The 21,976-nt window shown below is 41.7% G+C and overlaps 1 protein-coding gene across 4 annotated transcripts in view; it reads right to left on the bottom strand.

The window, feature by feature from the left end:
- Positions 1–21,976, bottom strand: part of cenpe (centromere protein E) — a 196,134-nt gene that overhangs the window by 85,573 nt on the left and 88,585 nt on the right. For all 4 annotated transcript variants that reach the window (XR_015077704.1, XM_085983096.1, XM_085983075.1 and 1 more), the window contains 6 exons: positions 16,822–16,955; positions 12,899–13,141; positions 9,594–9,719; positions 7,064–7,213; positions 3,401–3,658; positions 2,939–3,196 (listed from right to left, as the gene is read on the bottom strand). Coding sequence is in view for 3 of the 4 variants with exons in the window: in XM_085983096.1 (XP_085839222.1) it covers positions 2,939–3,196; positions 3,401–3,658; positions 7,064–7,213; positions 9,594–9,719; positions 12,899–13,141; positions 16,822–16,955 (1,169 nt within the window). In the remaining variant the exon portion in view is untranslated. The remainder of the gene's footprint in view (positions 1–2,938; positions 3,197–3,400; positions 3,659–7,063; positions 7,214–9,593; positions 9,720–12,898; positions 13,142–16,821; positions 16,956–21,976) is intronic.

Below are 21,976 nucleotides of genomic sequence, written 5' to 3'. Positions count from 1 at the left end.
TAAATATGTATAGTAATGCTTCCGCTATCTCTTCCCTAGAATCTTTTAAAATGCGTGGATGCAATCCAGGGGTTTTATCCTCGAGTTTGATTAGTTTATTAAATATATCCCCTTTTTTTAAATTTTAAATGCACTTCTCATTACTAATGTAATGTCATGTCCACCTGCTCTATCTCCCTGGTGAATACTGAAGCAAAATAATTGTTTAATGTTTCTGCCACCTCTGCATCATTATCTGTGGTATTATCCTGTCTATCCCTAACGGCCCGGTTCCCATCCCAACCTTCCTTTTTTATTGATGTGCCTGCAAAATATTTTCCTATTTTGTTTTCTGTTCCTTGATAATTTAATTTCATAGTTCCTCTTGGTCTTCCTAATTGATTTTTTTGACAGAACATAAGTAGGAGCAGGAGTAGGCCATACGGCCCCTTGTGCCTGCTCTGCCCTTCAATAGGATCATGGCTGATCTGAATCTAGACTCACGTCCACTTCCCTGCCCTCTCCCCGTAACCCCTAATTCCCTTATCTGCTAGGAAACTGTATCTCCATTTTAAATTTATTTAATGTTGCAGCTTCCACAGCTCTCTGGGGTAGCAAATTCCATAGATTTACTACCCTCAGTGAAGAAGTTTCTCCTCATCTCAGTTTTGAAAACGCAGCCCCTTATTCTTAGATTATGCCCCCTAGTTCTAGTCTCACCCATCAGTGGAAACATCCTCCCCGCATCCACCCGATCAAGCCCCCTCACAATCTTATATGTTTCGATAAGATCGCCTCTCATGCTTCTGAACTCCAATGAGTAGAGTCCCAACCTACTCAACCTTTCCTCATACGTCAACCCCCTCATCTCCGGAATCAACCGAGTGAACCTTCTCTGAACCGCCTCGAGAGCAAGTATATCTTTTCTTAAATATGGAAACCAAAACTGCACGCAGTATTCCAGGTGTGGCCTCACCAATACCCTGTATAACTGCAGCAAGACTTCCCTGTTTTTATACTCCATCCCCCTTGCAATAAAAGCCAAGATTCCATTGGCCTTCCTGATCACCTGCTGCACCTGCATACTAACTTTTTGTGTTTCATGCACCAGGACCCCCAGATCCCTTTGCACTGTAGCACTTTGCAGTTTCTTCCCATTTAGATAATAACTTGCTCTTTGATTTTTTCTGCCAAAGTGCATAACCTCACACTTTCCAATATTATATTCCATCTGCCAAATCTCTGCCCACTCACTTAGCCTGTCTATGTCCTTTTGCAGGTTTGTTATGTCCTCCTCACTCATTGCTTTCCCTCCCATCTTTGTATCGTCAGCAAACTTGGATATGTTGCACTCAGTCCCTTCCTCCAAATCGTTAATAGATTGTAAAGAGTTGGGGTCCCAGCACTGACCCCTGCGGAAGACCACTAGTTACTGATTGCCAGCCCGAGAATGAACCATTTATCCCAACTCTTTGTTTTCTGTTAGATAGCCAATCTTCCACCCATGCCAGTATATTACCCCCAATCCCGTGATTTCTTATCTTGATCAGTAATCTTTTGTGTGGAACCTTGTCAAATGCCTTTTGGAAGTCCAAATACACTACATCCACTGGTTTCCCCTTTATCCACCTTGTATGTTACATCCTCAAAGAATTTGAGCAAATTTGTCAAACATGACTTCCCCTTCATAAAACCATGCTGACTCTGTCCTATTAAATTATGTTTATCCAAATGCTCTGTTACTATTTCCTTAATAATGGACTCCAACATTTTGCCAACCACAGATGTTAGGCTAACTGGTCTATAGTTTCCAGCTTTTTGTCTACTTCCCTTCTTAAATAAGGGTGTTACATTAGCAGTTTTCCAATCTGCCAGGACCTTTCCTGAGTCCAGGGAGTTCTGGAAAATAATCACCAATGCATCCACAATCCCTACTGCCACTTCTCTCAAGACCCTAGGATGTAGGCCATCAGGTCCGGGGGATTTATCCGCCTTAAGTCCCATTATTTTACTGAGTACCATCTCCTTAGTGATTTTAATTGTCTTTAGCTCCTCCCCCCCCCCATTGCCCCCGGTTTGTCCAGTGTTGGGATATTTTTAGTGTCCTCTACTGTAAAGACTGATACAAAATATTTGTTCAGCGTCTTTGCCATCTCCATGTTCCCCACCACTAGTTTCCCGGTCCCATCCTCTAAGGGACCAACGTTCACTTTAGCCACCCTTTTTCTTTTTATATAGCTGTAGAAACTCTTGCTATCTGTTTTTATATTTTTTGCTAGTTTACTTTCATAATCTATCTTCCCTTTCTTTATTAATCTTTTAGTTATTGTTTGCTGGCTTTTAAATGCTTCCCAATCTTCTATCCTCCCACTAGATTTGGCTACTTTATATGCCCTTGTTTTCAGACTTCTCTCCTATTCTCTTTGTATTCTCCCTTATCATGCACTCCCCTGCTGTCCATGTACTTAATGTATGCCTCTTTCCTTACCCTCAATTGTTCCCTTATGGCTTTATTCATCCATAGAGTCTCATTAGTGTTTAGTTTGTTCTTTCCTTTTAGTGGAATATGTTGTTCCTGCACTCTGTTGACCATTTTTAATGTTTCCCATTGCTGTTCTACATCGTTGTTTGCCATTATTGTTGCCCATTTTATTTTTCCAATTTCTATTCTCAGCCCCTCAATCAGCTTTTCTCCAATCTATTACCCTGGTTTTCATCATACTTATGTCCTTCTCGATCATCTGATAGCGTATTATATTATGGTCACTATTGCCTAGATGTTCCCCTACGTTTACTTATTTTATCTGCTCTGGTTCATTCTCCATTCCTAGATCCAATAGCAAATCATCCCTTGTTGGGCTTTTTACATGTTGGCTAATAAATTCAGTGAGTATACAAGGACCCCAACACGAGAAGCTATTTTATATATCCCTCTAGTTATTAATAATTTATAACTCACCATCTCATTGTTTTCTTGCAGAGTGCTCATTTCGTCCCTCGGTGCTTTGACACCCTCCATTATTTCATGGAGATCATCTTTCTCATTTAGTACAGATGATTTTTCATCCTCAAGTTGTTGGAGGCACTGGTTGAATTTCTGTTCTAGAATTTCTGTGCTCTGCTCTTTGGAAACACGAGCTCTCAGCTCCTCAATCTCACTGAGCAGCACGTCACGTTGTGACACCACACGGTGGAGTTCCTCAGTTTGCTTTTGCATCTAATAGAAATATTACAATTTACAGATGTATTGCCAGATGCATAACCTTGCCACGGTCTTCATCCACATTTTCGTGAGGTTATCCTGTACACACCAGAAGCTATACTGCAGAAAATCTGGCTAATAACTTCTGTGAGGTTACAAAGACCCCAGCATGAGAAGCTATTATATTTCCCCTTTAGTTATTAAAAATTTATAACTCACCATCTCAGTGTTTTCTTGCAGGGTGCTCTTCATTTTGTCCCTTTGCACTTGGACACTTTCCAGTATCTCCTGGAGATCATCCTTCTCCATCATTATGGATGATTTTTCATCCTGAAGTTGCTGGAGGCACTGGTTGAATTCTTCTTCACGAACTTTGGCGTTTTGCTCTTTTGAAACACGATCCCCCAGCTCTTTAATCTCGCTCTCCAAGTCACGTTGAGAGATCACATCTTGGAGTTCCTCAGTTAGCCCTTGTGCCTAATGAAAACATTTAAATTTATATGTAGAACCATATTGCAAGATTACATTTACCCAGGATAGAGTCCTCCTCTCCTTTGCTTGATATTATCCTGAATTACAAGTTCTCCATGTGGGAGATTGAGGAGAAATATTCACATGAAACACTGTCTTGAAGTTTTACATCAGCCCGCTCGCAACCCCTCCCTCACTCTAATCCGTCGCGCCAAAGAATTAAAAAATAAATCCGAGGATATGAAAGTTTGCATTGCATTTTGATGAGTCTTTTAAAAAATTAATGCGATTTGATAAGCCGCACCAATTTCCACAGGCATCATTCAGGAACAGAACCCCTGGAGTATTGAGTTGTGAGATGTGGCCACGAGGTTAATCTGAGGAGTGCCATTGAACAGTCACTGTTTATTGCCTTCTCTTCACATTGATATATAGCCAACCCGACCACTTGAAACTTCAGCTTGTTCATTATGTCCGGAATCGTTTGAAACAGTCCTAGAGGCCCTGTCTCTCTCAAGGAGGGCTCCCTCATCGACAGAGATCCATTGATTATTAGGCTCTGTGGTTTCAACAATAATCCTGGCAGTTTGCCTGAACTAAGCTTGTAAGGCTACAAACTTGCCAAATAGAAGGAGCACAATGCCATCCATCATCTCAAATTCAGATCTTGCCTGAAGCTCAATTAGGATTTATTCCATCTAGTAAACCCAGTATGTGCTGTATTACCTGGGTCACAGCTTTTGAAAAAAGCACCCATTTACTTCATTGTCCAGGTAGGAATTAATGTGAAACCCGTATTGGCAGGAACGGAGAAAAACTCAGCTTAACAAATAGGGTTGCAAAATTCCTGGAATTTTTAAGAGAGGAAACTTTCCATGGGAATTGAGTTTTTTTGCACACTGATGGTTTTTGTCTCTGATCTTTATATTATCTTTGTCATCAAAATAGACATACTGTTCCATACAAATAAAAACAGGCGTTCAAAACTTTATCCAGGTTATAATTTTGTACTTTATTGAACCCCCACAAAAAAGACCCATCTAAAATAAAAGAGCGTCAGCTTATTTAGCCTGTAATTTGTCCTTATTTTGTCCCCGAGTCTTCTACTCATCATTGCTCCTCCTGATTCTGACGTGTCCATTTCCTCCTCTGTCACTGTTCAGCTGTGTGGTGGACACTTCTGTATCTGGCTCAATAAGTTGTAGGTTTGCCCGGATAGCCACCAGTTTCTCCACTCTCTTGTTAGTCAGCCTGTTGCGCACCTTTGTATGCATATTCCCAAAAAGTGACCAGTTTCGTTCAGAGGCCGCTGATGAAGGTGGGATTTGGAGTATCACCGATGCAATGGGCAACAGGGCCTCAGATGCACAAAGTCCCTTCCACCAGGTATGTGCACTGATATGCTTGCATATTCCCATATCCCGTCCCCATTCCAAAGACCTTGCTTGGTAGAGAACTTTGCCAGACTTCCCAGAACTTTGCCCACGTCCAGATTGAGGTGGCATGAGAGGGTAGAAATCACACTAAGTGCTGTTGATCTGCTCTCCAAAAAGTATTGGTCTCCCAACATGCTTTGGGTCTAGCATGTATGCTGCAGCATGAATCAGCTCGACACAAAGTTCTTGACGCGTCTGTATGAATTGAACAGCACGGATCTGGGTAGGGCAATGCTGATTTGTTCTTTTAAGTCAGCAAAAAGCCTGAAACATCTGACAAGACAGCGTCATCTCCTTCAATCTGAGCAATTGCAGATGCTACTGGTGAGAGTAGTTTAAGGCTGCTAACCACTCTCACCCAAAACACATCATCCAGCAGTATTTTCTTGATGGTGGTTTCCATATCCCCAGACTGGGATAGTGCCATTTCTTGCAGCGACTTCTTACCCTCCAGAAGGCTGTTGTACATTATGACAACGCCACCCCATCTAGTGTTGCTGGGCAGCTTCAGTGTGGTGTTCTTGTTCTTTGCCGTTTGCTTGGAGTTGTAGGTTGCTGCAACTACCAGTTTTCCCCTGACATACTTAACAACTTGCTTGGCTCTCTTGTACAGTGTTTCCATGGTTCTCAAACCCACGATGTCTTTGAGGAGCAGGTTGAGCCCATGAGCTGCGCATCCAATAGACATAATATGAGGGTAGGCCTCCTCCACTTGAGCCCAAGCAGCCTTCATATTCGCAGCATTGTCAGTAACTACTGCAAAGACCTTTTCTGATCAAAGATCATTGATGACCACTTTCAGCTCATCAGCAATGTATGTGCCTGTGTGTCTGTTGTCCTTCGTGTCTGTGCTCTTGAAGAGCACTGGGAGAGGATTGGAGATGATGTAGATTATGATGCCCTCCCCTCATTTGACCACCCATGTGAGATAACTGCAACACAGTCTGCCATCTCTATCGTTTTTGAGCTTTCCTTGGACGCTGTTATACTCAGCCTCCAGCAAATAAGTAGACAAAAGCATGTCTGATGGGAGGACAGTATGCAGGGCGAATAATATTGAAAAATCTCTTCCAGTACACATTGGCTGTGAGCATGAGGGGTGAGCCTGTCACATATACAGCTTGAGCAAGGCACTCATCTGCATTCTTCTAGCTATGGTTATCCATTGTATCAAAGAACTTTCTAAGTGGGCCAGGAGTTGCTGATAAGGAGCCTGATGCTGAATGTGAACCATCATCTTCTTGAATGGAAGCAGATGAACTCTGGGCTGACTGCGGTGAGCTTTGAGTGAAGTTGTTGCATTTGGATAAATGCTGCTGCATCTTTGTGGCATTCTTTACATATGGCTTTGCACAGTGCACATGTACAGTCTTTCCATCTTTAATGCTTGGGGTAAAATGCTTCCACACATCCAACAGTAAACATGGCATTGTTTTATGCAGAGAAATAAAGGGCATTCGTCTGTGTCGAATTGCGGTCGATCAGCACGACTGCAACAGGGTGAGTACATTTTTCCTGATGCTCCATGTGATGGAAGCATGACCTGTGGACGCACAATGCTACATCACCAATAGAGGGAGCTCGTCGCTCATCCAACCAATCAGGACACATTTGTTCACAGTCACACACAAAACTTGTAATTATTAAAACAAGCCAAGTAAGATAAACATATATTGATTAAGAAATTCCTTAATAATTAAGATTACATCTGTTAGTAATTTTGAGGGGATATGTGGGGAAAAAAAAATACAAAAAAAATTATGCTAGCATGTGCTTTTTTGGGCAAAATTCCCAAGCTAAATTTCCCGTGTAAAATTTCCGGAAATTTACCGGAAACTTTCCACCCCTGCGTAACCCTAACAGTCACACAGCAGAAACTAGTACTGGTGCAGATGTGGCTCAGATCGAACCATACCCTTTTCATTCCTAAACCAGATAAGGAACAGTCCCATTCATATTTTTCCACAAAGCTCACCTTTCTATCAGACATTTCAGGAAGTTTTTCTTGGATACTTGACAACAGTTCTTTCTTCTCCTGAATCTCTGTTTTCAGTTCATTCACCAGTTGCTGATGGTACCGCAGCTCCTCTTGTGCAAGATACAGCTCTTGACTGGCCTGCATGGACTGTATGAACAACCCAATTTCAATCAATTCAACAGATTAATTTCTAAATTCAATGCTCAAATCCAACTGGGTACAATAATGTAGTGGTAGTAATCCAGAGGCCTGGACTAATGATCCAGAAAAGCTAACTCAAATCCCACTACAGCAGGCTGAGCATTTGAATTCAGTTTAAAAAGATCTGTGAGGGAAAAAAACTGGCACCAGTAAAATTGACCATGAAACTATGGGACTACTGTAAAAATTCAACTGGTTCACCAACAGCCTTTAGGGAAGGAAACTGGCCTCCTTACCCAGTGAGACTCCAGTCGAACACCAACGTGTTCCATCGTAGCCAGAGAATCACCTGTAACGGCTTCTCTTCCCGCTCCTGCAGTTACCTCTGGTGTCCCCCAAGGATCTATCCTTGGCTCCCTCCTATTTCTCAATCTACATGTTGCCCCTTGGCGACATCATCTGAAAATACAGCGTCAGCTTCCACATGTACGCTGAAGACACCCAGCTCTACTTCACTAACTATTCTTTTGACCCCTCCACGGTGTCTAAATTGTCAGACTGCTTGTCCGACATCCAGTTCTGGATGAGCAAAAATTTTCTCCAATTAAATTTTGGGAAAACTGAAGTCATTGTTTTCGGTCCCCGCCACAAACTCCGCTCCCTAGCCACTGACTCCATCTCTCTCCCTAACATCTGTCTGAGGTTGAACCACACTGTTCGCAACCTTGATGTCATTTGACCCCAAAATGAGCTTCCGACCACATATCCACAGCATAACTAAGACCGCCTACTTTCACCTCCGTAACATCACACGCCTCCGCCCGTGCCCCAGCTCATGCGCTGCGGAACCCTCATCCATGCCTTTGTTACCTCTAGACTTGACTATTCCAACGCACTCCTGGCTGGCCCCCCACATTCCACCCTACGCAAACTTGAGGTCAACCAAAACTCAGCTGCCCGTGTCCTAACTCGCACCAAGTCCCGTTCACCCATCTCCCCGTGCTCGCTGACCTACACTGGCTCCCGGTTAAGCAGCGCCTCGATTTCAAAATTCTCATCCTCGTTTTCAAATCTCTCCATGGCCTCGCAACTTCCCATCTCTAATCTCCTTCAGTCCAACAAGGACCATAAACACCAGCATAGACAGGTTGGGCCAAATGACCTGTTTCTGTGCTGTAAATTCTATGTAAATTTTGCCCAGTAACAAAAGTAATGAGGTTACAGGAAACTTCGCGATATCCGGCACCGACCTGCTGCCGATCTAGCAAAACTTCTGGATAGACCAGCGCTAATGTTGAAGGATACGGAGGTTTTCATCTTCGTATCTGACAACAAACACTGTTGCTTAGCAACAGCTTGTAAACACTCGGCCCGTACCTTGGAAGCATCTCTGAAGCTGTTGCTAAGCTACAGAGACGCTTTCCAGAGCCTGACTGTTTTAAAAAATAAAAAAAAAAATTAAAAAAAAATGCTAGAAGAAAAAAAACCTAACCAAAACAGCTGCTGATTTCTGCCGTTAGATCGAGGTTTCCGGACATACAACCTCCGGATAAACCAAAGTTTCCTGTATTAAAAACACACACAATTAAACAGACATTAAGATTGTGCAGAAGATAACCTTGAGATCTGTACGAAAGCTAAGGTTGGAGGAAGTTTACCCTTTAATTCAGAGAAGACATCAAAAGCAGTAGCTCAAGTATATAATGCCCTAAAGAAAGCCAACGGAATGCTAGGTTTTACAGGAAAGTTCTAGAATATGAAAGTCACGGTGTAATGGTGAATCTATATAAAACCTTAGTAAGATTACAGTTGGAGTATGGTGTATAGTTTTGGGCTCCACAGGAAGAATGTTGAGGCAACAGAAAAGGTATAGTGCAGATTCTGTAGGATGCTGCCTGGTATGTAGAAATACAAATATGGAGAAAACTTGAAATAATTTTTTTTTGCTAAAACAATGGAGATTAAAGGAGGATTTGATGGAGCTGTTTAAGATGATGCAGGGATGGGACAGGGTAAATAGAAATGGACTGCTTCCAGTGATTGAGGGGCCTAGAATAAGGCGACATGGATACAAAACTAAATGCAAGAAATTTCGGACAGAGAGCAGGAGAAACTTATTTTTTAAAACAGAGGGTTGAGAGACTGTGGAATGTACAGTACTACTGGAATTAATGATTGAAGCAGAGAGCATGTCAACATTTAAGAGGTTAGTTAAGTGGTTGTAGGAATAAAAGAATATGGGAACAGGGTAGGCAGTTAGGATTAAGACTATTGGTTGTTTGGAGGATAAACACCATCGTGGACTGCTTGGACTAAATGGCCAGTTTCTGTGTTGTAATTTCTATGCAACTGTAGCAAGAGAAGAAGTGTGCAAAACTTCCCCAACCTTTTCCTTCTCTTCATTTATGAACTGCTCCTTTTCAGCCAGACTTTTCTGTAGTTTCATCTCTGCATTTTGATTCAGTTTTAGTTTGTCATGTAGACTTCTCAATTCTGCCTGGTTCTCTATACACTATATACACACACACACACAAAAAAAGTACATTAATTACATAATGCAGCAAACCTAGTTTCATTTCTTTATATGCAAGAACCCAAGAAATCAGTAACAGAAAACCCTATTTGACAACATTATCACATGTACAACAGCAAAGGCATTCACTGAAGGGTACAGTAACAAAAACACCAGAAGGTTGGTAATCTCCAAAATTAGTTTATTCTCCGCATATTTATATTTACCATCCAGTAATGGGAAAATTGCTGGAATGATGTTTCTTGGGAGTTTTACGTTCTGTGGTCATGATTTACATGACATCCCCTTCTCCCAGTCCCATAAAACACTAAACAGTCCTTAGTTCTTTGCATGTAGGCTGCGTTTCAATAGTTAGCAAAACAGACTGTCAAATTAAATATCATCCAGGCACTCGAATTTGGGGTAATAAACAACGAGGGGCAAAGGCAGATGAAAGATAAATCTAAGGCATGCTTATGTTCTAGTATTAATTCTTTCAATTCATACAAAAAAAATATAGAAAGTAGGTTAGCATTTGTTTATCCTCTATAATGAGTGGGTTAACTCCAATTTGATATCAAGACCCACCTTGTAGAGTAATTCATTACAAGAAAATTTCAAATATAATTATTGGAGAAGTGAAAATGACTTGATATGGCTACTTTAGAGTATTTTACTTTGAAGAGTTGAGTTGTCTCAATTTCAGCAGAGACAGAGAGAGAGAGAGAAGGGCTCCATGGCATCATTTTTCCTCTTAGTGTTTCATTAACAACTCAGTTCAAAAGTTAACAGGAATCAATCAATAAAGACGCAGCATTTTGTCTGAAAGAATTTATGCAGTAAGCATAACTGCTGTGCATGTTTTAAATCTTTATAATTCTCATTTGTAAATAAATTTGATTCTTAATTTTAGCCCAAACACCACATTCAGATAATGTGATAGCTACCATCTTTCTGAATGGACAGAACATGATACTATGTAGTTTCTGGTGTGGAATACCAGTGAAAAGACAATAGTGGCACACTGACCAATTCAAGTCAAACATAACATTGCAAGTTTCAGGCCATAGAAGATAAAGAAATGCTTGTGGAAACTACTCCTTTGGTGTGGACATGAAGTTAAAGGGTCAAGTGAGATTACAAATTTAAACAACCATGACCCACAATGATTTCATATGGCCTGACCCGAATGCCAGTAGACTGGAAGATTGCAAATAGAAGTTACTTGTAAAACAAGTGGTTTGTGCACCTGTTGATAAGCAAAGCCATCCAATAAGAGGCATCTCAAAGTGGAAACCAACAAGCATCAACCTGCCTAACAAAAGTCAGCTGGAATATGGAGTTTGAAATACTGGTAGATTAGTGAAATTGCAATTACTGGCAAGAGGAAGCAGTTTGCTTCAAAGAACACACACATATAATATACACATACACAGGGCAAATCTAATAGGTCAACTACCTTGTGTAAGAACAATTATAGAAGTACAAGACTGACAAGACCTAAAAGTTCTTTCTCGGAAAGATAAATTCAGCTGGTTTGGATATCCTGTAAATTTTTCAAACCAGCACAGGAAGTCAGAGTCAGAGTTATACAGCACAGAAAGAGGCCCTTCAGCCCATTGTGTCCACGCCAGCCATCAAGCCCTATCTATTCCAATTCCATTTTCCAGCACTTGGTCCGTAGCCTTGTATGCTATGGCGGTTCAAGTGCTCATCTAAATGCTTCTTGAATGTTGAGGGTTCCTGCCTCTACCACCCTTTCAGGCAGTGAGTTCCAGATTCCAACTACCCTCTGGGTGAAAAAGTTTTTCCTCAAATCCCCTGCCCCTTACCTTGAAGCTATGCCCCCTGGTCATATTGCCTTTTGTTCTGGCTAAGCACCAATGTAATTTTTTTCCCCCCTGCTTTAAACTCCTTTACTGCTATTGACTCTGGTGTGGAGTTTCTCAAGACTAAATAGTTCAAACATGTCCGATTAACAAAAGACAGTGGTCAGAAAGACACTGATGCATATATCAGGAAATGTGAACATTTGTCTACATCGATCTCACAAAAATTTATACAATGGAACAAACCAGCTCATTCACAATAAAGTAACAAAGCTGCAAGTTAAACTCCAGAAAACCACCCAGCAATTCAGACTTAGTTACAAAATCAAATAATGTTGTCAAAAACCAGAGGACTGTTAGCAGGTTAGAAACATAGAAGGTAGGAGCAGGAGTAGGCCATTTGGCTCTTTCTCTTCACATATCTAAAGAAGCTTTTAGTCAGTTTTTATGTTCCCTGCAAGCTTACTCTCTTACTCTATTTTCCCCCTCTTAATTAATCCCTTTGTCCTCCTTTGCTGAATCCTAAACTGCTCCCAATCCTCAGGTTTGCTGCTTTTTCTGGCCAATTTATATGTCTGCTCCTTGGATCTTATGCTATCCCTAATTTCCCTCGTTAGCCATGGTTGAGCCACCTTTCCCGTTTTATTTTTATGCCAGACAGGGATGAAAAAATTCTGTAGTTCATCCATGCATCTTTAAATGTTTACCATTGCCTATTCACCGTCAACCCTTTAAGTAACATTCCCCAATCCATCCTAGCCAACTCGCACCTCATACAATCGTAGTTTCCCTTTATTTAAATTCAGGACCCTAGTCTCCGAGTCAACTACGTCACTCTCCATCTTAAAATGAAGAATTCTATCATATTATGATCGCTCTTCCCCAAGGGACCTAGCACAACAAGATTGCTAATTAATAATTTCTCATTACATAATACCCAGTCTAAGATGGCCTGATCTCTAGTTGGTTCCTCGACATATTGGTCCAGGAAACCATCCCGTAAACACTCCAGAAATTTCTGTAACAACACTCTAGTATTGTTACTAATTTGGTTAGCCCAATCTATATGTAGATTAAAGTCACCCATAACTGCTGTGCCCTTATTGGGATATTATAAAGCATGGAATTGAAGTAAAACAGTTTAAAAAGTATACATTTCTTAACCTTAGATGGATCATTGGGCTTACTTCAAGATACCTGGAGGATAGAAAAATGAAACTCTGAAAAGATCCAAAATGGAGTCAAGCAGCAAATTATGACACGTAGGTACTATTAAATTATATCTTTCTCTTTAACCAAACGTTCATGGCAATTAATTGAATGGTAAAACTTGAAACACCTTTAAATTACCATTTCAATATTATCTTGAAGATCACACTTCAACTGCTCCCTCTCAGATCTAAGGCTCATCAATTCTTGCTGTAGCTCCTCCTTCTCACTGCTCAGTGACTCACAATTTTTCTGAAGCAAGAAAAGCTGTTCAGTTAAATCCTTTGTCTCAAGCTCTTGGTTTGTTGTTTCAGCTGTAATGCTCACATTCAAAGGTTCTTCTTCCTGGTCACAAGATGCATATCCAACTTCACACTCCACTTCCTAAATATTTGGCAACAGAAATAGTTTATTACTGCAATTATTCATTTAGAAATCCATTTATGCACATTAGTGTTGATACCACCATGTGGAAATTCTTTTGAGTTGGCAATCAGGAAAGAAACTGTACCCCAAAGTTTATTACAGTATGTGTTGGCACTCAATGTAGTAACTCATTTTCATTCCCTTACACCAAACGGTGGTGCTGTAGTATCTCAGCTTTGCATGTCCCAGCTTCCTAGTTTGAACTGCAGGAAAATTCCTATGCTGCAACTAACTACTTCTATTTCTCAACTTGTGCAAATTTTTAAAATTTAAATATATAAAATCAAAGTATTATATAAACACAAGGCCAGAACGTACAACTTAAAAAAGGGGGTCTGAATCACATCTGCGCACCCTGGTCCAATTATCCATGCCCTCTAAGCCTGCTTCACCTGAAGACCACACTTGGTCTTTGACTCCCAGTGTGTAACATAGGAGATTGACGAGTATATATTTTTTATAATTAACCAGCCAACAGGAACTGTAGGAGGAAACTGTTTCTATCACCAGCTATTTCCAATACAATATTCAAAAGTGAACTGATTACCAGCAAGTTCAGGGAATTCTGACCACATTTGGCTTATTTTCAGCTCAAACGCCAGCCTGTACAAAAAAAAACCCTACAATAATAGTACAGGTTGAGCGTCCCGAATCCGGCAACCTCGGGACCGAGGCCGAGCCAGTTTGTGTGTTTTTCCGGACTTCGGAACATGTTTCTGATGTCCGAAGTCCGGAAATATCGCAACCTGGGCTCGGGCGGTTCCGGACATCAGAAACACGTTCAGAGTCCAGAAATGCCTGGGCCCAGGTTGCGGTTTGACTGTGTCCGGATTCCGGAACATTTTACGGATTCTGGATGGCTCTGCCACCAATCGTCCCGGAGTCCGGATCATTCTGGATTTTGGACGCTCAACCTGTACTACTCAAACACAAGAAATATTTGATACAGCAATTTTACCCAACTAATACTAAAATACAAAATGTGTAAAACAATTTTATACACAAATAATTTAAAAAACTTATTTTAACTGTGCTCACCCACCTTTTTGCCTCCCAAATTTACCCCCTTCTTCAAATATAAACTTGGATTTTTACTCTAAGGATTCCAACCTTATTTCCTTATAGTTTTCCCAAAGGGCTGTGGATGCTGAATTGTTGAGTATATTCAAGGCGGAGATATAGATTTTGGGACTCGAGGGGAATCAAAGGATATGGGGATCAGGCGGGAAAGTGGAGTTGAGGTCGAAGATCAACCATGATCTTAATAAATGGCAGAGCAGACTGGAGGGGCCATACGACCTACTCCTGCTCCTAATTCTTATGTTCTTGCGTTCTCACTTCAATCTCACCTTTATTCTTTTGCCTTTCAGTTTCCACTGTCTATTTTGGAAGTGGGAGCGAGTTTTTCCTTTTTTAGGAGCTCTTATTGGCTGGAAGTCAGTCAAAAACAGTTTCTGAAGACTGACATAGATCTTTGACATGATGCACATGATCCAAAACAGGAAGTGTTGCTGCTCCACAGCGTTTTTTCTTTAATAGAAATGTTATGACAACTGCAATTTCTAAGAATGTCCCAATTAAAGTTCTAATTGTAAACTTTTAAGCACTTCTACAAGATAAAGAGGGGTATTTGCAGGCCTTTCCTCCATTGTCGAGCTGAGTATGACTGCCCTTCGCCTGGTTCTATTCTTATCTATCCAGCTGTAGCCAGAGATTTTCCTGCAATGGCTTCTTGTCCCACCCCCGCACCTTTGCCTCGAGTTCCCCGAGGATCTATCCTCAGCCCCATCCCATTTCTCATCCACATCATCCCAAATCACATCGTGTTCCACACCAAGACAACATCCAGCTCTACCTCACCACCACCTCTCTTGACCCCTCCACTGCCTGGGTTTTGTCAGATTGCTTCTCCGACATCCAGTACTGGATAAGCAGAAATTTCTGTCAATTAAACATTGGGAAGGCCGAAGCCATTGCCTTCCATCCCCACCACAAACTCAGAGCCTTATCCACAGATTCCATCACCCTCCCTGGGCACTGTCTCAGACTGAACCAGATTGTTCGCAACCTTGCTGTCCTATTTGACCCGGAGCCGAGTTTCCGACCCCATATCCTCTCCATCACCAAGACCACCTACTTCTACTTCGGTAATATCGCCCATCTCCGCCCCTGCCTCAGCCCATCTGCTGCTCAAACCCTCATACATGCTTTGTTACATCCAGTCTCGACTATTCCAATACTCTCCTGGCAGGCCTCCCATCTTCCACACTCCATAATCTTGAGCTCATCTAAAACTCTGTTGCCCATATCCTAACTCGCACCATATCCTAATTCGCACCATCTCATTTGCCTATCACTTGTGCTCGCTGACCTACATTGGCTCCGCGTACGCCAACGCCTCACATTTAAAATTCACATCCTTGTGTTCAAATTTCTCCATGGCCTCGTCCACCCCCATCTCTACCTCCTCCAGGCCTACAACCCTCAGAGTACTCTGCGGTCCTCCAATTCTGACTTCTTGTGCATCCCCAACTTCCTTTGCCCCACCAATGGCAACCATGCCTTCAACTATCTAGGCCATAAGCTCTGAATTTCCTTCCTCAAACTGCTTCACCTTCCATTTCACTCTCTTCCTTTAAGATGCTCCTTAAAACCTACCTCTTTGACCAAACTTTTGGTCACCTTCTTTGGCTCAATGTCAATTTTTGTCTGATTAGGGTCCTGTGAAGTGCTGTGGGACTTTTTTTGCTATGTTGAAGGCGCTATATAAATGCAAGTTGTATAATTATTATATACAGGAAACATCTAGTTAATTTTGTTGTTTGAAACATTGTGGGGTAAACTTTAAACTGGATTAAAACAAATATATTAACTACTGGGGGGTGCGGCAAGAGTTTAGCACACTGCTCCTTGAGCTGAGGTGGAATCCAGCTGAGATAGAAGGAATAGATGTACCCTTCCTCTGCAGTCTAAGGATATTATATGAAAGAAGTTTGGATAGTCTCAGCAGTGTTCTAAGTGGGCTTACATTAACAGCATATTTTAACACCATTTGGTGCTAGATTTGTAAACTAATTGAGGCCATGAGGATGGCTACTGCAGTAAATGGAAATGTCATCTGATCTCATTAGTATATGAGCCTCATATTAAAACTATAATGCATTTTGGGGCAGAATATTGGGAGCTTTCACTTGTATCAGACATAACAGTGCTTGTTGTAGTCACTGAGGCGAAAGAAGTGGATGGGGATCTGATCTCTAGTATACCTTCACCTCATTGTGCAGAGTAGAAAACTGAACCTGAAGTAAAAGTAATTTCCATTCACTAATGTACATTTTTAGATAATCGACCCCCTGTGGTGCATCTATTTTGCAAAGGAGAGGGTATAGACAATATTATCGCACCAGTACCACTGGGATTTTATAATTTGAAAAACTTGGGGATCCTATCTTTGATTGAGGCATTTCTTGTTTTTAAAAAAAGGCCATTAAACAGAAGATGAAATACAAGTCTACCAGAAATTTGACATTAGCCAAAACTAACATGGTCACTAAATAGAATTACAACTGTAGGATATTTATATCGGTGAAACATATGGGAAAACATGTAGAAAATTAAGGTTACTCAATTAAACTAACCTTTTGATGAGACTTGGGTTGTGACATCATCAGTTCTTCATTGGCTTTTGTTAAAACTTGCAATTTAATCACTAGCTCTTCTTTTACTTCATTAAGTAGTTTAAGATCTTCTGAAGCTTTAGAATATTTATCATCTAACAAGAGAAAAGTAAGTTGCAACAAATTAAATTTCTAAACAGAATGTAAAGATTCATCCCTATATACCATGCACTACATTGTTCAACTTCTGTGATTCCTGGTATTATGCCTAGGGGTGTATGTGCACAAATCGTTGAAGGTGGCAGGGCAAGTTGAGAAAGCAGTTAAAAAAGCTTATGGGATCCTGGGTTTCATGAATAGAGGTATAGAGTACAAAAGCGTGGAAATGAAGAACTACCTGCATAAAACACTGTTTAGGCCTCAGCTAGAGTATTGTGTCCAATTCTGGGCACTGCACTTTAGGAAGGATGTGAAGGCCTTAGAGAGGGTGCAGAAAAGATTTAAGAGAATGGTTCCAGGGATGAAGGACTTCAGTTACATGGATAGACTGGAGAAGCTGGGGTTGTTCTCCTTAGAGCAGAGAAGATTGAGGAGAGAAGAGTGGGTCCAAGACTAGTATTTTAAACTTAAATAAGGGCAATTATGAGGGCATGAAAGCAGAGCTAGATAAAGTGAACTGGCAAATTAGGTTATGGGATAGGTTAATAGAGTTGCAGTGGTGACATTTAAGAATACATAGAATATATACATTCCAACGAGAAAGAAAAATTCCATGGGGAGGACCCACCATCCGTGGTTAACTAAGTTTAATACTATCTTTAACTTTTTAAAAGAAAAAGCATATAATTGCACAAAGATGGGTGGCAGGTCAGAGGATTGGACAGAATATAAACAAAGAATGACTAAAAGATTAATAAGGAGAGAAAAGTTAGAGTACGAGAGAAAGCTAGCTAGAAATATAAAAACTGATAGTAAGAGTTTCTATAGATATTTTTAAAAAGTTAACAAAAAGTGAGTCTGGGGAATTAATAATGGAAAGTAAGCAGATGGCAGTTGAATTGAACAGGTATTTTGCATCGGTCTTCACTATAGAGGATACAAGTAACATCCCAGAAATAGCTGTAAATCAGGAAAAAGGAAGGGAGGGAGGAACTCAGAAAATTACAATCACCGGGGAAGTGGTACTGAGCAAATTGTTGGAGCTGCAGATAAGTCCCCGGGTCCTGATGGACTTCATCCTAGGGTCTTAAAAGAAGTGGCTAGTGAGATAGTTGATGCATTGGTTTTAATTTTCCAAAATTCCTTAGATTCAGGGAAGGTTCCATTAGATTGGAAAATAGCAAATGTAACTCCTTTATTCAAAAAGGGAGGGAAACAGAAAGCAGGAAACTACAGGCCAATTAGCTTAACATCTGTCATAGGGAAGATGTTAGAAGCTATTATTAAAGACGTTATAGCAGGGCACTTAGAAAAGTTCAAGGTAATCAGGCAGAGTCAACATGGTTTTGTGAAAGGGAAATCATGTTTAACCAATTTATTGGAGTTCTTTGAAGTAACATGTGCTGTGGATAAAGGGGAACTGGTGGATGTACTGTAATTAGATTTCCAGAAGGCATTTGATAAGGTGCCACATCAAAGGTTATTGTGGAAAATAAAAAGCTCATGGTGTAGGGGGTAACATTGGAATGGATAGAAGATTGGCTAGCTAACAGGAAACAGAGGGCATAAATGGGTCATTTTCTGGTTGGCAAGATGTAACGAGTGGTGTGCCACAAGGATCAGTGCTGGGGCCTCAACTTTTTACAATTTATATAAATGACTTACTTGGATGAAGGGAACGAAGGTATGGTTGCTAAATTTGCTGATGACACAAAAATAGGTAGGAAAGTAAATTGTGAAGAGGACATAAGGAGGCTACAAAGGGATATAGATAGGTTAAGTGATTGGGCAAAGATCCGGCAAATGGAGTATAATGAGAAAATATGAAATTGTCCATTTTGGCAGGAAAAAAGAAGCATTTTATCTAAAGTGAGAGATTACAGAGCGATCTGGGTGTCCTAGTGCATGAGTCGCAAAAGGTTGGTATGCAGGTACAGCAAGTAATTAGGAAAGCTAACAGAACGTTATTGTTTATTGCGAGGGGAATTGAATACAAAAGTAGGGAGGTTATGCTTCAGTTATACAGGGCATTGGTGAGACCACATCTGGAGTACTGTGTACAGTATTGGTCTCCTTATTTAAGGAAGGATGTAAATGCGTTGGAAGCAGTTCCAAGAAGGTTTACTAGACTAATACCTGGAATGGGCGGGTTGTCTTAGGAGGAAAGGTTGGACAGGCTAGGCTTGTATCCGCTGGAGTTTAGAAGAGCAAGAGGTGACTTGATTGAAACATACAAGATCCTGAGGGGTCTGGACAGGGTGGATGTGAAGAGGATGTTTCCTCTTGCGGGAGAATCTAGAACTAGGGGTCACTGTTTAAAAATAAGGGGTCGCCCATTTAAGACAGAGATGAAGAGAAATTTTCTCAGAGGGTCGTGAGTCTTTGGAACACTTCCTCAGAGTGCGGTGGAAGCAGAGTCTTTGAATATTTTTACGGCAGAGGTAGATAGATTCTTGATAAGCAAGGGGGTGAAAGGTTATCTGGGGTAGGCGGGAATGTGGTGTAACCAGATCAGCCATGATCTTATTGAATGGCGGAGCAGGCTCGAGGGGCAGAGTGGCCTACTCCTGCTCCTAATTCGTATGTTCATATTGAGAGGAGATTTGATATAGGTGTGCAAAATCATGGAGACTAGACAGAGTAGACAGAATAAACTGTTCTCATTGGCAGAAGGGTCGAGAACCAGAGGACACAGATTGAAGGTGATTAGCAAAAGAACCAACGGCGACACAAGAAAAAACTTTTTTTTAACGCAGCAAGTGGTTAAGATCTGGAATGCACTGCCTGAAAGGGTGGTGGAGGCAGACTTAATCACAGCTTTCAAAAGGGAGTTGGATAAGTACCTGAAAGAAGAAATTTTGCAGGGCTACGGAGAAAGGGCGGGAGAGTGGGACTAGCTGAGGTGCTCTTGCAAGGAGCCAGCACAGGCTCGATGGGCTGAATGACCTTCTTCCATGCTGTAACCATTCTATGATCTACCTGACAAAGTGGAAAATTGCCCAGGTATGCCTTGTCCACAAAAAGCAGGACAAATCCAATCCCATCACCCAATTACCGCCCCATCAGCCTACACTCAATTAGCAGTGACGGAAGGTGTCGTCGACAGTGCAATTAAGCAGCACTTACGAATAACCTGCTCACCAATGCTCAACTTGGGTTTTGATGGGACCACTCTGCTCCAGACCTCATTACAGCCTTGGTCCAAACATTGACAAAAGAGCTGAACTCCAGAGGTGAGGTGAGTGTGACTGCCCTTGACATCAAGGCAGCATTTGACCAAGTGTGGCATCAAAGAAGCCCTAGTAAAGTTGAAATCAATGGGAATCAGGGGAAAACTCTCCACTGGCTGGAGTCATACCTAGCACAAAGGAAGATGGTTGTGATTGTTGGAGACAAATCATCTCAGCCCCAGGACATCATTCCAGGAGTGCCTCAAGACAGTATCTTAGGCCCAACCATCTTCAGCTGGCTCATCAATGACCTTCCCTCCGTCATAAGGTCAGAAGTGGGGATGTTCGCTGATGATTGCACAGTGTTCTGTGCCATTCACAACTCCTCAGATAATGAAGCAGTCTGTGCCGCACGCAAGACCTGGACAACATTCAGGCTTGGGCTAAGTGGCAAGTAACAGTCACGCCACACAAGTGCCAGGCAATGGCCATCTCCAACAAGAGAGTCTAGCCACCTCCCCTTGACATTCAACGGGATTACCATCACCGAATTCAGCACCATCAACATCCTGGGGGGGGGGGGGGGGGGGGGGGGATTACCATTGACTAGAAACTTAACTGGACCGGCCACATAAAGACTGCGGCTATAAGAGCAGGTCAAAGGCTAGGTATTCTTCGGGGAGTGTCTCACCTCCCGACTCCCCAAAGCCTTTTTGCCATCTACAAGGCACAAGTCAGGAGTGTGATGGAATACTCTCCACTTGCCTGGATGAGTGCGGCTCCAACAACACTCAAGAAGCTCGACGCCATCCAGGACAAAGCAGCCTGCTTGATCAGCACCCCAATCCACCACCTTAAACAGTCACTTCTTCCACCACCAGTGCATCATGGGTGTACCATCTACAAGATGCACTGCAGCAACTCACCAAGTCTTCTTCGACAGTACCTACCAAACCTGCGACCTCTACCATCTAGAAGGACAAGGGCAGCAGGCGCATGGGAACACCACCACCTGCAAGTTGTCCTCCAAGTCACACACCATCCTGACTTGGAAATATATCTCCGTTCCTTCATCGTCACTGGGTCAAAATCCTGGAACTCCCTCCTTAACAGTGGGAGTACCTTCACCTCATGAGCTCATTTTTTTTGCTTTTGACTGATGAAGTCAATCTACCCTTCAGAGATTTTTTTCACTTACTAAGCTACAGTTCTCAAGACAATCCATCAAAGGAACAATCTGACATCAGTCGCATTACAAATAAAAGTTGTAGCTTAGGACAGCTTAAAAGGAGGAATCATTTGGGCATGTATAATTAAAAGAACATAGTATTAATGTGCTTGCAGGACAAATAAGAAATGGCGAATTTAAAAATCGAACATGTAGCTGTTTGTTGGATATACTTTTGTGTTCAAATAGATAGAACGATGCATGCCTGCTGACCAAAGAAAAATGCAAACTTGATTGTTGCAGACTAAGATTACATTTAAAAATGGCAATGAATGATAAACACAGGATTTATAATCTTGTCATTGAGGAGATATTAAATTTGGAATCAAATAAAATGGCTTGGGAGATATCATGGTGTTTGTCAAAGGTTGGGGACACTTACGGGGCGAAATTCAGGTGGTTAGCACCTAGCAGGGGTGCTAATGGGGCACTCAGGCAGTAGCGTGCGAATCCTGCGCAGCACGACTAATTTGCCGGCACCATAGCACCAGCGATAACAGTTAGCGCCTCGGTCCCTTTCGCCATGCAGATCGTGACGTCAGCGAGTGTGCAACGCTCGCTGGGCGCCCAATCTGCAAATTCCAATAGTGCCCCCTGCCTTACCGCCTCACGTCGACAG

This window comes from Somniosus microcephalus, chromosome 1, assembly GCF_052327205.1.
Source record: "Somniosus microcephalus isolate GS21.2 chromosome 1, FLI_Smic_1.0, whole genome shotgun sequence".
Classification (NCBI taxonomy): domain Eukaryota; kingdom Metazoa; phylum Chordata; class Chondrichthyes; order Squaliformes; family Somniosidae; genus Somniosus; species Somniosus microcephalus.
This window is presented reverse-complemented; position numbering and strand designations above follow the sequence as displayed.